General features: G+C 44.1%; 1 protein-coding gene across 1 annotated transcript in view; it reads left to right on the forward strand.

Moving 5' to 3' along the window:
• lrrc38b (leucine rich repeat containing 38b) overlaps positions 1–15483 on the forward strand; it is a 33159-nt gene extending 17676 nt beyond the window's left edge. Inside the window, exon 2 of the mRNA XM_063216312.1 lies at positions 14228–15483. Within this exon, the coding sequence (XP_063072382.1) occupies positions 14228–14478 (251 nt within the window). The 3' untranslated portion in view covers positions 14479–15483. The remainder of the gene's footprint in view (positions 1–14227) is intronic.
• Positions 15484–15915: the final 432 nt, after the last annotated feature.

Here is a 15915-nt window from a genome sequence, read left to right on the forward strand (position 1 = left end):
GCTAACAAACAAGCTAGTTAGCAAGCCACCATGCAGCCACCCTTACAACGTGACCTGCTAGCCGGGCCGGCCAGGTGAGGGCAGGCCAGCAGCCGGCCTTACAGCCAGCCAGCCAGCTAGCTAGCTAGCAACCAGTGAGCAGTACAATGCAACAGTCCCTGTTTAAATACATGTTCAAGTGAACCATGTGACCCGAGTGATGAAGCATTTGGCAGGTGCAGGCAGTAAGTTAATCATTGCATGACAGCCCTTAGCACTCAGGTGAGGTCAGGAATTGATTGATAGATTGATTCGGATGGGGTAGAATGACAGTTTCAAATAGACTGGGCTACTTCTAAGAGCTCAAGGGATTACTGTCCCAGGTAGACTTTTTCAGATTATACTAGCCTATAGGTATATTTTACACATTAAATGAGGCTAAACTGTAGGCTGTTACCGGAGAAATAATAAGTTACAGTGAATTACTGCAAAATGTGCAAACTGTTGCCATTTGCAGTCCTTAACTGTTGCACAGTTTATTCAGTTGCCAGCTTCATTGTTGTCAAATCTACAACGTGGAGGCACCTGGAGCCAAGCAGACAGACAATATGTTTTCTGTGGAGTAATTAATATTCAATTCATTATAACCTCCATTGCTTTCTGTTGGGTAGGAGGAATGCAAAAAAAGATATTCTGAATTTTGAAGAGGTTTACCGTGTCAATTTGCCTCTCAATCGAAAACTCTGATGGCAAAGCCTCAAAGTCCAATAAGGGAAAAAATTATTGCGGTGGAGAATTTTTCGCAGGATGAACTACAACACATGCAGAGGGTTGTACTCTAAGTTAATACTCATTGATGGCTACTAATCAAATAGCGTGTTGACATCAAACTCTGCCTGTTACAACCAGCCTATCAGTGGTTTGACAAGTTACACCTGGAACAAGTGCAATCACAAGAGATCTATTGGACTAAAAGAGGACAAAACGCCTAACACGACCAGAAAGAGCACCTACTTTTTGTAGTATACACAATGTCAAGAAAAGCAGAACAGAGTTCTTTGTCTGTTGGTTCACAATTTGGTTCACTAACAGAGGATTGAGTTTGGTTCACTTATAGGGGACTCAACAAAAATGGCTGCTCATGTTGCCAAAACATTTGAAAATTGGGGAGGCATGTTTTTCATAACTCTCAAGGGAGTTAAACATTAACTCTCTAGCTCTCTTAGCTCAACAACTCGGATCCAGAGGAGTCAAATAACACTCTGTAGTGTTGCTGCAACTCTTGATGTTTAGATTTTGGCTGAACACCAGTCTAACTCTGATCAATCGAACTCTGGCAAATTTGCTGTGTACATATGTGTACACCAGTGAAAAATAAAGTCATGTACCGTTTCTTGACTACTTCATCTCACTTAACGGTATTTTCCAATATCTTTGTTTACAGAGAACAGTCCAGTATTTTCTACATATGACACCTGTCAAAAATAAAGTTATGTACCCCTTTTTGACTAAATAGTGGCTTGCCATATTTAGTACAGAGATAAACTGTTTTACATTTTACGGTCACTGACTGTTGCAATTTGACAGTTTTTTGCCGTAATTTCAACAGGCATTTTTTACAGTGCAGGAGAAAAGCAAACTGACCTTGCTCTGAACATTGGTAAGGGCAGACACGTTTCTTAAATTCTTCCATCTCATAAAAAGGTTAAAGGCAAAACTTTTTTCTATGGACAATCGATATGACAAAAATGTCACTGTACAGACTACATTACATATTAAATTATGCACTGGTTTGTAACAGTTCAGCAAAAGTGTACACATGCTCCTGTTCTCATTTGCATTCAGAAAACCAGGATCCTCTTCACAGTTTGAGGTTACAAAGATGCCACAGCTCAAGCATGGAAATATGTCACAGAGAAGTGGGGCACTCAAAGAGCACGCATCCATATGCAGCATGCTGCTGATCTCACTGCTCTGTTTTTGCCCCCCTGCTTTCCCTTTCTTACCACCACAAGGACATTGTTTTTTACATAATAACAAATTCAGCACATCAAGATGGTTCTCTACACCTCAATTATGCAATGTAAGCCAAAGAATCATGTGACCGATATGATGTCATGGGCCATTTTCGACAGACGAACATACGGGACAAGCAAAGCAACAAAAGACACACATACAGATCACATACACGTACAAGTAGAGCCCTCTATTCGGCTCTCTAGTGTGTTCTCCAGTGGCGGAACAACTTTTCGGGCCCCCTATATGACCTGACAAGATCACAATTGGGCCCCCACCACCAATGCAAGAGTGCCCTGGGCCCAGGGGCAAATGCCCTGCTCGCCCTCCCTATAGCTCCGGCCCTGGTGTTCTCCGTCTGGGAGGAAAATGCTCACATTTCCCGAACGCTTGATTATGGGCCCAGGGAGGAAGGTGAAGGGTGTCTGGCGAGGGCCAAGGGAGGCTCGGGTGTCTGCCAGGTTAGAGGTTGACACATGTTAGACAGAGGACTGTCAGCCATCTTGCCACCGGAGCCCTCCTGGATCAGTCGTCCTGTCCTGTCTTGTCCTCGCCGTGGGACATCGGAGCAGTGCCTGCGATGATCCTCTGTGCGTGTCCGCGTTAGTCGTAGACGGCGAAGGACATTAACGCAGCGCGGTCGCAGGCGGCAGTTCTTCTTGCCACCGTCGTGCTCAGATGTCTTGTTGTTGTTGGGGTTCTTTGAGTAAACCGCTCCTGCACGGCCAAAGCAAACAGTCCATGCAGACACAACAAATGGAAGTTGTGGTGTGAAAAACAAGACAACTCTAGGCCTCCCATAGCCTGATTGTCATCGACTTTCAAATCTCTTCCGAGACTAAAGCCGGGCATACACTGTGCGATATTTTCACTCGTGGGTCTTGAGCTTCTGCTCACACTGCACGATGGAATTTCACTGTTTAAAAGTTCACGACTCACGACTCACGTCCCCACACTACACGAGCCGACAGTCGGATGCGAGCGAAATGCTTTCACCGTACGACGCGACAGGCATGTTTCCCCGGTCTGCAGAGGAGGGAACATGCGCACCTGAGGTGGAGATGAGGTTGCGCTCAACAGCGAATCGCACGGCCCTATTAATTTGTGCATGTGAAGTGTCAAATCGGGTCGTAGCACTGCTTTAACTGTGCGATTTACGCACGAGCCACGACCAGAATTTCAAACCATTTTGATTTTCTTGCGACCCTGCGATTGCACGATCGTCAGGCGAAATCGCTTGTCGTTACCCCATGTACACTGCACGATGCGAGACTCACGATTGACTGTGATTGAGCAAGAAATCGGCCCGACTCTCAAAAAGTCGTGCGAGTGCCAAATCGGGGCAAAAGTCGCACAGTGTAAGCCCAGCTTTAGTCTGACCATACGGCATGGTTGGCACGCCTTCCTAGGTTTGCTAGTGGTTGACTGGTTTTCGACAAAGTAGGTGGAGTTCCCGATTTTTCTGGAGATCAGAAACAATATTTACATTGCGCTTGGCCCGACTAGAAGGAATGCCGAAGGTGTTACGTCTTTAGGGAGAGCGCGGCTAGGCCTCCCATGGAGAAACACAATGAGTTGTTGTGACACTGGCTGATGGTGGGGTTTGAAAAGGATGAAAAAAAAAGGTGTTTGAGAAAGCATCCCAGGACAAGACTGATAATCACATTACATAACAGAGTTGGAGGCAAGGGGTGACGCCTGTGACCTTTCTCTGTGATATAGACGTTTTAGTTCAGACTAATCTGTTGCTGGGTACACAGCTGGTTTAATCTCATATACTGCTGTCCAAACACACACACACACACACACACACACACACACACACACACACACACACACACACACACACACACACACACACAGTAAAGCCATAAAGACAGTCCACCCTTGTTAAAATGGCATGTCCATCGGGGTCAAAAAGATTTACACTTGAAACCCAACAGAGAATTAAATACCGCTACTCTTTGCACAGTATGGTACTGTAGCTGCTCACTGAACAGTCAGACACAAAAACAAAGTCAACACATGGCTTGTGTATCTATCACGGAGGTGGTGGTAGGATATTGTTTTACTCTTTCTAGTCTTTCTAGTGGACACAGGTAATAACAAGATTAATCATAGATTGCAACCTGCCCCCCTGGCATACTGTGTATGTGCGCATGCCTGCGTGTGTGCGTGTCGTGTTTGCCAAAGAGTGTACAGAGACTGTGTGCAAAGGGAAAAGAATCTGGTTCCACACGGATGTCTATTTTCTGTTATTTTATTTTTTCAGTGCAGTAAGACTAACGTTTCGACATGCGTCTTCATCAGAGTCCCCACTTATGATTTAGTCCTGCTCTGGTTGCACCGGATTGTCAAATTAGAAGCGCGGAGGGCGTATTTCCTTTGTTTTTAGTGTACAGAAACTGTTTGGTTTCCCTTGCAGACGACTAAAACACACTGCGGACAAACAGATAGACACCATCTTGGACCTTCGGGGACCAAGAAACATGAGAAACCAGAGCCAATGTCTACTTGTCTATAGAGTCAATGACTATATTTGGCAAATGTGCATGAAACTGGTAACTATGCAGATTGTAATGAGTGGTACAGTACTACATCATTCACCAAGTTACTCATTCAATCTGTAAAGACGTGGCCCCTGTTATTAATTTGCTTTAGAATGGCAAAGATCGAGTTGTAATGTGGTGGGTGGCCACCCAATTGGTGCCCACCCCCACCCCCACCCAATTGGGCTACTTGGGATGAGCGTCTGCGTTTTTTTTTCAGCGACTTGGGGCCCATAGAAGTCAATGTAATTTGTTGAATTTGGGCGGAATTTAGCGCATTTTGGCAGTTTTTAACCCTATCGCGCCGGATGCATCATATATGTCTCATCAAATTCAAAGCCCTCTCCACGCTGACACAAAAAAAATCGATCTGAAAAACATCCTGCGTGTCATTTCCAAACGTCCTGCAGTACACGGAAACCGCCACAAGAGAGCAGCGGTCGACAACAAGTTGACCACAGCTCGGCGAAAAACAGGAAAATGGGGTAGAAGCGGTTTCCCTGACCGACGCTGAGATTTCGTCAAATTGCATAAGGTTTGTGTACAAATTTCCGAAATATAACTCTACATCCTTTAATTTGAACACTTGCTTTGTGCAATTAAGCAAGGAAGAGTTTATATTTTTACACCGTGTTGCAGAGAGATCGTGCTAAAACTGATGAGACATATAAGCACCATCCGGCGGTGGCAGGAAGTCAGCCATCAATGCATTTGCTCCATAGGGAAACTTACAAAGCACACCACGACGATCGTTTAACAAAACACACAAGTTGTTTTACTTCAAGACAAAGATATTGCCTTAAGAAACAGGTTTTACTTGCAATTTTGAAAATGTAATGCAAAATGTTGAAATTATGATCTCGTAAAAAATGCATTGAAGTGAATGGAGAAATGGTCCAATTGTAGTAATGGACCCATATATTCAAATTACACATCAAAAATGAATAATGATCTATATTACACTCATAAATAGGTTGTTGAGCATTCGATCAGCTATGTTTTTACATAGATTTTAAAAAATTACCCAACCAGGCTGTGGGAAATGTAAAATATGGTCCTGCTAAAACAAGGATGGCTTAAAAAAATGGCAGGATCTCACTAAATATTTAAAGATAATCCTCAAATTAAATTGTCTGACAACTTTTTTAAATTAAAAAAAAGTTGTAAAGGCATTAAAAGTCATTTTTCAATGGTCATGAAATTGGAATTTTCATTCATTAAAAGCCTGATGCATCATATATGATGCATCAAATATCTCAGCGACTTTAACAAAATTTTGATTTTTTTTTTTACATTTCTTATAAGGGACCAATATTGAAGCAAATTCCAAAAAATTAGAATTTTCTCTCATTGCTTTCATGGTTCAGGTTTCACAGGGTTAAGAACCTTTTGGGTGGGATTTGGTCAGACACATCTGGCAACACTGTACAATTGTAGTATAGTCTTTTCAATGACTGTTACGATGACTCACACACATTATGAGAGTAATAGAGCTATGACCCTGAAGGCGAGTCACATGCCATTGTCTCATATCTCATCTCCTACGTATATACTTCTCGGAATAATTTTGTGAAGGTGTTATCAACACAGTGTGGTGCACTTGTCAGGCCACACTGCTCTCGTTACATCTCAGCTGAGGTGTTAACAGCGCCTCTCTGCTTGGCCTCGTGACGCCGGGGCAGAATAATATCAGCTGCTGCTGTCACGGCTGTTTTGTCTGGTGTCAGGGGCTGACACAGACGGTTTAGAAGTGATGACGTGTGTGCCTTTTTAACACTCCGGGTACGGGCTAAGAGAAAGGCTCAGACCCCACTTCTTTTGCCATACCCAGATCTTTGGCTGAAAGAATATCTTGGAGCATATAGACATGAAGACCTTTGATGACAGTGTAGTACACCTGCAAAGAACCCCAGAAACTGTAAAATCGTTGGTAACACTTTACTTGTCATTACAGTGTCACAGTTATGCACGTGTCATAAACATTATGTCCATGTCATAAACATGTTATGACTGTTGGCATTAAGTGACATTAGGTTATAGCAAAGGCAGTCCAAGGTTGTCTTTGCCATAATCGAATGTCACTTATGGCCAACAGTCATGAAATGTTTATGACATGGGCATAATGTTTATGACTTATCTATGACATGTAATGACACTGTAATGACATGCTTATGACACTGGCGTCAAGTGAAGTGCTACCAAATTGTTTTTATTATGGAAAAGCCAGTATTCGCTACAATCCAGTAATACACTTGCATTCCAAATCATCTAGCAGCTTCAACTGAGCAAGCTGTGGAGGTGGATTTATTAACTGACTCCTCTGCATCATCTGATTCAGTAAAGCATCAGAGGGACTGTAGATTCCCATCATACATAGGCCTATTGCTTACCACAGATCATCATATTTTAGCTATAGTACAACTCTCAGCACCAGTGTTGCCATTTAGCGACTTTTTGCCATCCCTGGCGACTAAAAACATCACCTAGTGCCTTTGGCGACTTTTTGGTGCATCTGGTCACATTTAAAAATGTGCCTTTCAGTGACAAAATCATTGTTTTTCGACATAAATGTAACTCTGCGCCGCCGTCAGAAGATTTTCCCACGGTTAAGCGGGGCTGCAGATTATCTCTGATCTCCAAAAAGTAGGTAGCACTGCCAATTTGTATTATGAGCGTAGGCACATTTTCTACAGATCAGCGTGCCGTGCGTGACGCTGTGACGTCATACGTAACTTCATGACCTCATCTAGCGACTTCTAGCGAATTTTCAGCGAGCCAATAGCAACTATTATTTGACTGATTTTTTTTTTTGCCACACTGATCAGCACTACGGTAGCCTACGTCTACAAAGGAGAACATGCTCCATGTGAAAAAATTAATTCTACTCTGACTTGTCTTGGCTGATTGGCCGTCTACAACAGTGATCTTACAAGCAGTGGTGTAGTCTACTTTTTTACGGTGGGTATACTGTATATTTCAGATTTTTTTTTTTGAAGTGGGTATACTGTATATATTTGTGCTATTCAAAACAATGGATCAATCCATTTTAAGTGGGTATACTGAAATCCCTGAAATTTAGAAGTGGGTATACTCCGTATACCCGCGTTTTACGTAGACTACACCACTGTTTACAAGGCGTAGTTGATGTCCTGGGGGAAATGGGGATGTTGTTGAAGTGCAGTTAATAACCTCACACTGCGATGTATCTCATTAAAACCCACTTGTCTGGTTAGTCTAATTGGTCGTCCAAGTCCCTTTAATCAATGTCTCCATCTAGACCACCTTCTGCATCGCAAAAAGATAACCATAGTGTGTATAAAAATACAACCCACTTGAACATAAACAAGAACAGTACATAGAGTCACCAATAAATCACTGAAAAAAGACTCTTAAAGCAGGTCACAGATAGTGTAGGTCAGCCACGCACGCAGTACCTGATGTGGGAGCTATTGATTTATTCCATGCTTGAGCAATATGGGTCTGTCCTTTGCCATGCCCCCTAAGCAGATGGGGCCAGCTAATGACTCAAGCCCTGGCATATGTTAAGCAAGCCTAGCTTCAGCAACCAGCGTGAGGCAGCGTGTGCATCAAAAGGGCAGGGGCTGGGACAGTGGTGGAGTGGAGGTGGTGGTGGTGGTGCAGCAGAGTGCCAATAAAAAGCCCATCTTCTCCACCCTCAGACAGGGGCTTCGAGTGGTGCTGACCGTGGCCAAGAGCTCTCTTCATAGGCCATGCTGTGTGTCATGCATGCAAATGGAAACTCATTAATCTTACCAGCTGAAAGCAAACATGTTTGCTGCACTTCGCATGGCGCGGCATGCGAGGGAGTTTCAGAATGGCCCCCAGAAACCCATGTTGTTAATGGGACCGGAATGGCCAGAACATATTTGTAGGTCATGATCTGTGACACGTTTAATGCACAGCGCTAACTAAACGCCACAAGAACATGTGGAAACTGGGATTTTGCCAAAGAAAGCGTTTGCTAATTGGGCATGAAAAATTGGTATTATTAGTAATGATTGGCCTTTATTCATGAAAGAATGTAGAATGTAACTTTTTTCCTAAACAAAAACACCCAGTTTATTTGGTCAACTGGAAGTGGATTGGACATTTTAGTTTATATTGTTAATATTGGTTGCTACATTTCCACTAACAGTTCACAGTGGTAGTGTATAGTGGTATTGAATTGTATTGTATTGTATTGTAGCATTGCAAACTCTGTTAGAGAGAATAGCTTTGTTCCAGTCTCCTCTTTCCTCTATCCTCCTGTATGTAACAAGCTGAGACTAGAGCATATTGTGTCTGTTGTGAGCAGTGGCAGAAAAATTTTAGACAGGGCCCCAGGGCAAGACACTGATAGGCCCCACCAATAGGTCCTGCCAAGGTCACAATAGGGCCCCCACCACCAATGCAGGAGGGCCCTGGGCCCCGGGGCAAATGCCCTGCTCGCCCCCCCCCACCATAGCTTCGCCCCTGGCTGTGAGCTGCTGCAGTTCTGCTCTGCTGCATGGCTAAGTGCCTGTGCTACTTTTTTAGCAGAGCTCCTCTTCATCCTCGCCTGTGTGCTTTCCTGATATCTGTTGGCATCCGCCTACCTCCCGTGAGCCTCCTCTCCAAGCCCACCTGCAAGTTAACGTATCGGATTTACATCAGCAAAGTCGCAACCTCATGTTTCTGCATGTCTCTGTGCATGTGTACATCTGTGTGTGGTTGGATAAACATGATTATCACCATATACTGTATGTAGGCCTATGTGAATTTGTCCAAGCTGCTGTGCTGTGCTCGGATTCACCTCACATTTACTTGTTCTGTTTCTGCATTTCTTAAGTTGGATGACAGAAAGCAACATTCTAAGTGTTGAACATTGTGGTATCAAATGTGAAAGAACAATGTATTTTATGGTTGTAAAATACTGTATATTATGATCTGATGGAACTTTTTTCAAATTTTTACATTTTAATTTTTGCTGTTGTACAGTACACAGTCGTAATACATCTACAAGTAAATAAGCTACTTGGATCTCTGCAGACCACTTGTGGTTTTGGCATGTCATTGTAGCCGACAGTAAACCTCCTGTTATTTCAGCACAGACATGAACTGACTGACCTGTAAACTTAGATGCTCAGTGGCTTGTCTAATGGAATCAGCTGCCAGATGTGATGTCAGGGGGTGCTTAGGGTCAAAGGTCAATATCAGTAGTGTCAGCGACACTCCCCACGAGTTACATCAAATGTATCCTCTGGCAGCATCTGACCTGACAATTTTTGTCTCACTACTAAACTATTTCATTTATCTCTGAATGTCTATCTCTGTATCACTGTATCTCTCTCTCTCTCTCTTGTCTCTTCCTCTCCCTCCTCTCCCTCCTCTGTCTCCATTGCACTCTTCAGAGCTGATCTCCCCCTAATTCTCCCAATACCCATCCACTTGGCCTCGTCTTTTCTCTTATTCAGCCCTTTACACTTTAAGCCTACATGTAATTGCCTTCTCTCTTGTCTCTCTTACCGTTGTCTTTCCCACTTTCCAAACCTCTCACACATCCTGCAGTGTTGCCAGATGTGTCTGACCAAATCCCGCCCAAAAGGTTCTCAAAAACCGCCAAAATGCGCTAAATTCCGCCCAAATTCAACAAATTACATTGACTTCTATGGGCCCAAAACGGCTTAAAAAACCGCCAAATGGCCAATTTTTCCCGTTTTTGCCCGTCGACGCTCATCCCAAGTAGCCCAATTGGGCGGGCACCCGCCCAATCTGGCAACACTGACATCCTGTCTCCCCCTCTTGCTCCCCTCCTCCACCACACACTTGCTCCTACACTTGCTCCTACTACCTCTGTCTCTCCGTTTCTCATTTCCTGAAGTAAGTGTCCATGCCACGGCTCAAAGCAGGCATGTAAAAAGACGAGCGCCGGCTACAGCTTAGTTCCAGCCTCAGCCAGGGTTGCCAGATGAGGTTGATGATTTCCAGCCCAAAAAATGCTCAAAACCCGCCTAGAAGCACAAAATCCCGCACAATTCTATTGATTTCTATGGCAAAAATTGGGGCAGGTTTTTCTGCTACATGCCATTTTTACCCACACACTGTCATCCTAAGCAGCCCAATTGGGCGGGAAACAGCCCAATCTGGCAACACTGGCCTCAGCATGCAGCAGTGCCATCCCCTCCCTCCCTGGCTGTCACATGCAGGGCTAAGAGAGCATGTCTGTCTAACTGTCTGGGGGCCCTCCGGGTCGGTGCTGTAGGTCGGCATGAGTGCAGTGCTGCGCGCTAGCTGTCACAGGGCTTTGGTGTCGGCCTGCCATGCCATGCTCAGCCATTTGTGTGATGGATGTCAGCGTGCACACAAAAGAGGCACGCTAACCGCTACGGCTACGCTCTGTGTGGAGGATTCCTTCAGTACACCACTAACTGGATCTCTCTTTTACTAGAATCCTTCCCAGCACCCCCACCACCCCACCCCCCCTGCAATCCTTATTTTTTTCTTCCAAGCTGTACTTGGACATCAAACACAGAAAACACAGAGAGGAAAGCCCCTCTGATGCGTTTTTTTTCTGTGTTGATTTAAGAGGACAAAGCAAGAGGCGTTACATAAGAGGCTAACCAAGAAAGCCTATATATATATATACGTTGCTAACGTTGCTGTAAAACTGAGGCGTTGTGACACAGATGTGAGCGCCGTTTTTTTTTTTACTATGGTGTTAACAAGCAGAAATCCCACACTCTCTGCGTGTGCACTGCACTCTCTCTCTCTCTCCCCGACGGTGTGCCTGAATATAGCAACATCCTCCACGCAAGGGCTCACGGTCTGGGGAGTGGAAGCTGCAGCTCTCGCTGTGTGGAGCTGCACGCACCGCCAACAACATCAGCCAACAACATGTCAAACCAATGGTTGGCAGTTTTTTTCTTTCAGTTTTTTCTTCTTCTTCTCACTCTTTTCTTCCATGCCTCAACATTCTCCCTTACCAGAGTAGAAAACTGCACCGACAGCTGACACTTCTTACAGCTTCTCAGCTAATACAATTCTTTTATATAATATAATATTGTTATTATAGTTCTGTAACAGTATGTCAGATTGCAGATGGTCTTAGTTGCACTGCTGCATTTCCGATCCAGTGTTGCCAGATGGAAAATGCTGAATTATCGCACCAAAACCTCAAAAGTATCGTTTTTGGGAGGTAATGATCGTACAAGACCCAAATTGTTTCAAGGCATCTAAATGAACTGAATGACAACTCTGAAATTATCGCACATCATGTTTTTTGATCTTACAGAGCACAAAATGGACAAAATTATGGTACAAAAATATGATAGTTATCGTACATCTGGCAACACTGTTCCGATCTGCTCCAGGAGGAGGATAACAAGCTAGTATAAAGAGGTTTTATAAGCTGCTGGTTGCAGTGTTGCCAAGTCCGCTTATTATAAGCGACCGATCGGGCTTCTTTTTTGAGCAGTCGCTTTAAATTTGCTTGTTCTTTTCAGTGTTGGGCTTGCTGTTTTCTCCTGCTCTGCCGGTGATTTGAATGTGTTTCTCAATGGCAACTCATAACAAGCTAGTATAAAGAGGTTTTACAAGCTGCTGGCTGTGCTACTTTAGTGGTAGCACCCACCATCTTTCTCTCTCTCTCCCTCTCCTGTCTCTCCAGCTTGCAGAGGTGTGGAAGCCGGCAAATTACTACGGGCTGTAATCTTGCCAGATCTGTCGCAGGGCTAACTTGGTGTCTCGGATGATGCCATCAGTGCATAAAATATTTACTGGCTGTTTGCTAATTGCTCCGTTGTGGCAGTGATCCTATTCCCAGGCAACCGCTATCTCTTATGGAGAGAGAGAGAGAGAGAGAGAGAGAGAGAGAGAGAGAGCATAAGCACAATACAGATGGGGCAGAAAAGGAGAAAGGGAGAAGAAGAAAGAAAAAAAAGAGATTGAGAGAACATAACATTTTAATTTAAGGTGTAAAATATGGCATTTTTGATGTATGCTTTTTATATATAGGTGTTTGTGGATAAATACATAAAGACTTTAAAATTGTCAAAGTCTGGTGTGTGTCCTCCTCATATGGCAGAAAATGTCTGTCCTTGAAAGTCATTCCTCCCTCTCGCTGTGGCGAGATTCACATCCTGTTGAGGTGCTGGTGGCTGTGATATACAGCGCGTCAGCTCCGACTGAGGGACTAAAAGGATTTCCCTTCTGATTTATCGAGTCAGTGTCCTCCTGTCGCCAGCTCTAGTCAAGGTGCTTCCCGCGTCAAACGCAAACACGTGCACACAGACACACACACACGCACACATACACAGACACACACACACGCATACACACACAGCTGAGCCATAAATAGATGGCGTGTCTATTTCAGGAAGTCCCTCTCATTATGGAGCATTCATGCCCTCCCGTGCTCACGCAAACAATTTTGAAATTAATCCAGCGCTTCCCACACGGCTACTTACCAGAGAGCTTGGATCGTGACCTTGAACGTGACCTTGAAAGTGTGAGATGGAAGCTGGAACAGTCGTGTGTGTGTGTGTGTGTGTAACCGTAACGTGATGCCTCGCTTTTTTCTTTCTTTCTCCCTGTGTCCAATTATTCTGTTGAGTTAGTGAGTCTCGTTTTCAAGGTGGCATGACTAGCCTAAATGCTCCCTGGTTCATACAAGACTTTATCTCTATCTGATGCAGGTTGTGTCTCACACACAGACATCCATCTATCAGGGTTGTTTTTCTTACCTTGAGCAGTCTTGGCTTGTTCTTGGAGACTCTCAGTATCCGAAGAGCAGTTGGTCCTAATTTGTTTTGGCAGCTGGTGCCATGTCCTGTGTGTAAAACTGGAGCTAGTGAATTAATGAGACGACAGAGACAATCAAAGCCAGACTGGGACATCGATGGGGATTTTATGAAGCTTAAGTCATGTCTGGCTCCATAGCAGAAAAGTTGGGGCAAACGAAGGCTGTAGACGTACTGTCTGTACCCAGGTCATGATGTGTGTGTATTCAGTAGGCCTATGTAAATACAATATAGCCGGTCTCAACATCAGTCCAAATGAAGGCCCTGAATATAGTCATGCATTATAGATCATCTAATTGTGCTCCTCACTTTTTGCTGAAAAAGCTCAATTACATGATTGCAATATTGGTAAGACATGGTCATTACCATTTTGGTAAAAACAATAGAGGATCTGCATGTAAGGGTTTCCTACTGTACTTAGTCCATCATGACCTGGGTGAATGAAAGTATCCATAGCAATGGTGGGGTGGCATCCGCACCAATGTCTTCTTCTGAGCGTTTCGCTCGGTGCGTAATTCCAAGAACAGTATGGCGAAAAGAAAGAAAGGAGTCGCACACAAGAGCTGAATGCAAAATCAAAAACTGTATTAAACAAAGCCGAATAAAGTAAATAAAACCAACAGACAAGGGACAAACGCTTCGGGTCTAGAACATCATCAGTGTTCCGACTGATGAAAGTATCCATAGACATGTTCAGAGGAGTAGATGTGTGCACATCCCACCCGATGGGCCAGGTGCATGACAATGAGGGTAAATCCGAGTGAAAAGAGAAGCTTGTCTATTGTGTATTTAATCGAGCAACGTTTCGACCTTCAGGTCTTCATCAAGCAAAGTGATCCATAGACATACCTTCCACTCAGATATTGCGTCATGTGAACACGTCTACTGTGTTTTTTCTTTTTACAGACATGGACGGCCTGGAGTGTCTGCTTCCCATGGACGGAGGGCGCCGCGTACCCCTCACCCAACTGTCCCAGGACAGCTTCCGGGAGTGCCAGGTCACCCTGACCCTGACCGACCTGCTCATCATCATCTTCTCGGGCATCTCCGTGTCCGTGGTGGCCATCATGGCCAGCTTCTTCCTGGCCTCCACCGTCCACTGCTTCCAGCGCTGGAGCAAGGGCAATAAGACGGAGGAGGAGGAGAGCGAAGAGTGAAGGCCTGTGGAAGGACTGTACAGTACGTGAGGATTGGAGCCAGAGCCAATAATACCATGTACCCTGACACACACACACAAAGGTGTGCTGAGTCTGACCACCATCTTCCCGGGCAGCTCATTGAATGAGAGCAGAAACCAATGGGGAAGGTGCTTGCTTCGAGGTGACTTGAAGGCAGCGTGACTGATCACGTGACTTTGCAAACATCAAGCAAGCGCTCGAGGAGGAACTCCTGAGGTGAAGCGTGTCATTCAGTTATGTCTGAGAAGCCATTTGTCTTTTGTCTCACCCTCCTTGGGGAGCTGAGTGGCACTCAGTGATGGTCTCCTAGTCTTTCTAAGAAGCCACGATAGCATAGAAGAGCTCTGTGTCAAAAACCTAGTCGAGCTTCAAACAGGCCTTAACACGCACACTGCCAGGGGTTTGCTGGTTCTACAGTACTTTATGGGCTATTTCATATGTCCGTGTTAAATGGGCCCTTGCCATTCAATGTCTTGTGATGTGAATTTCCTCAGAGGCCAGTTTAGTAATCTGGGTAAAAAAAAAACTGGTCTCCTGTCTGTAGTCGATATTATGCTGTGTTTTGATTGGCGTGATTATCCACAGCGCGGTATAACTGAGTAATATATGAACCAAGTAGCTAAACGCTCTCAAATATGTACCATAGTAAAACGTCATGAAGATTTATTTATTTTTGTCGAAGTAGGAAAGTATAGCCCCATGTAATGGTAAATAATTCTCTGCCTTTACAACTCTCTCCAAGATCACATCTCCTTGACCATTGTGTCAGAATCACGACAAAAATGTACTTGGACAAATTACAGATTATAACCTAGTTAGTAGAATTGCTGTGTACTGCACTTTAAATGGTGTCCATTTTACTTACAGTCTATTCTGCAGGCCCTCAATCCACTAAGTGGACTGAATTTGCTCTGATCTGCCAAAGACTAGGCGTAGACATGACAAGCCAAGTAGGCCTACTTTAAGTATCTGAAGGGTTTTCAAAGAAAACTGTGTTATTTCTGTCCATAATTGGTGTAAGGTATACTTACGTAGCCTATGTATCTTCTGTCAAAATATACGAAGTAAAGTAAATTATTATAGAAGTATAAACATATACAGTATATAAAATGTCAAATGAGTATATCCGACACATGAACTGAATTCTAGAGAAGCCAAATCAGAATGTCAGGCACTGGTTATGTAATCTATTCCGAAACTACAAGAGCATCAGCACAGTCTTAAAAGTGTAGCCATTCATGATGGTCTATTGTCCATGCTACGTAGGTACAAGCATTGTTATTATCCTGGTTCTGCCAGACATGTTTAGTCAATTCAATTAGCTTTCACAAATCACAATTACATTGTGACTGGCGTCGCTCATGGCAGATTGCCCATAGACATACAGCAAATGGAATTGCACAATTCAAATCACTT

The sequence above is a fragment of the Engraulis encrasicolus genome, chromosome 14, assembly GCF_034702125.1.
Source record: "Engraulis encrasicolus isolate BLACKSEA-1 chromosome 14, IST_EnEncr_1.0, whole genome shotgun sequence".
In the NCBI taxonomy this organism is placed as follows: Eukaryota; Metazoa; Chordata; class Actinopteri; order Clupeiformes; family Engraulidae; genus Engraulis; species Engraulis encrasicolus.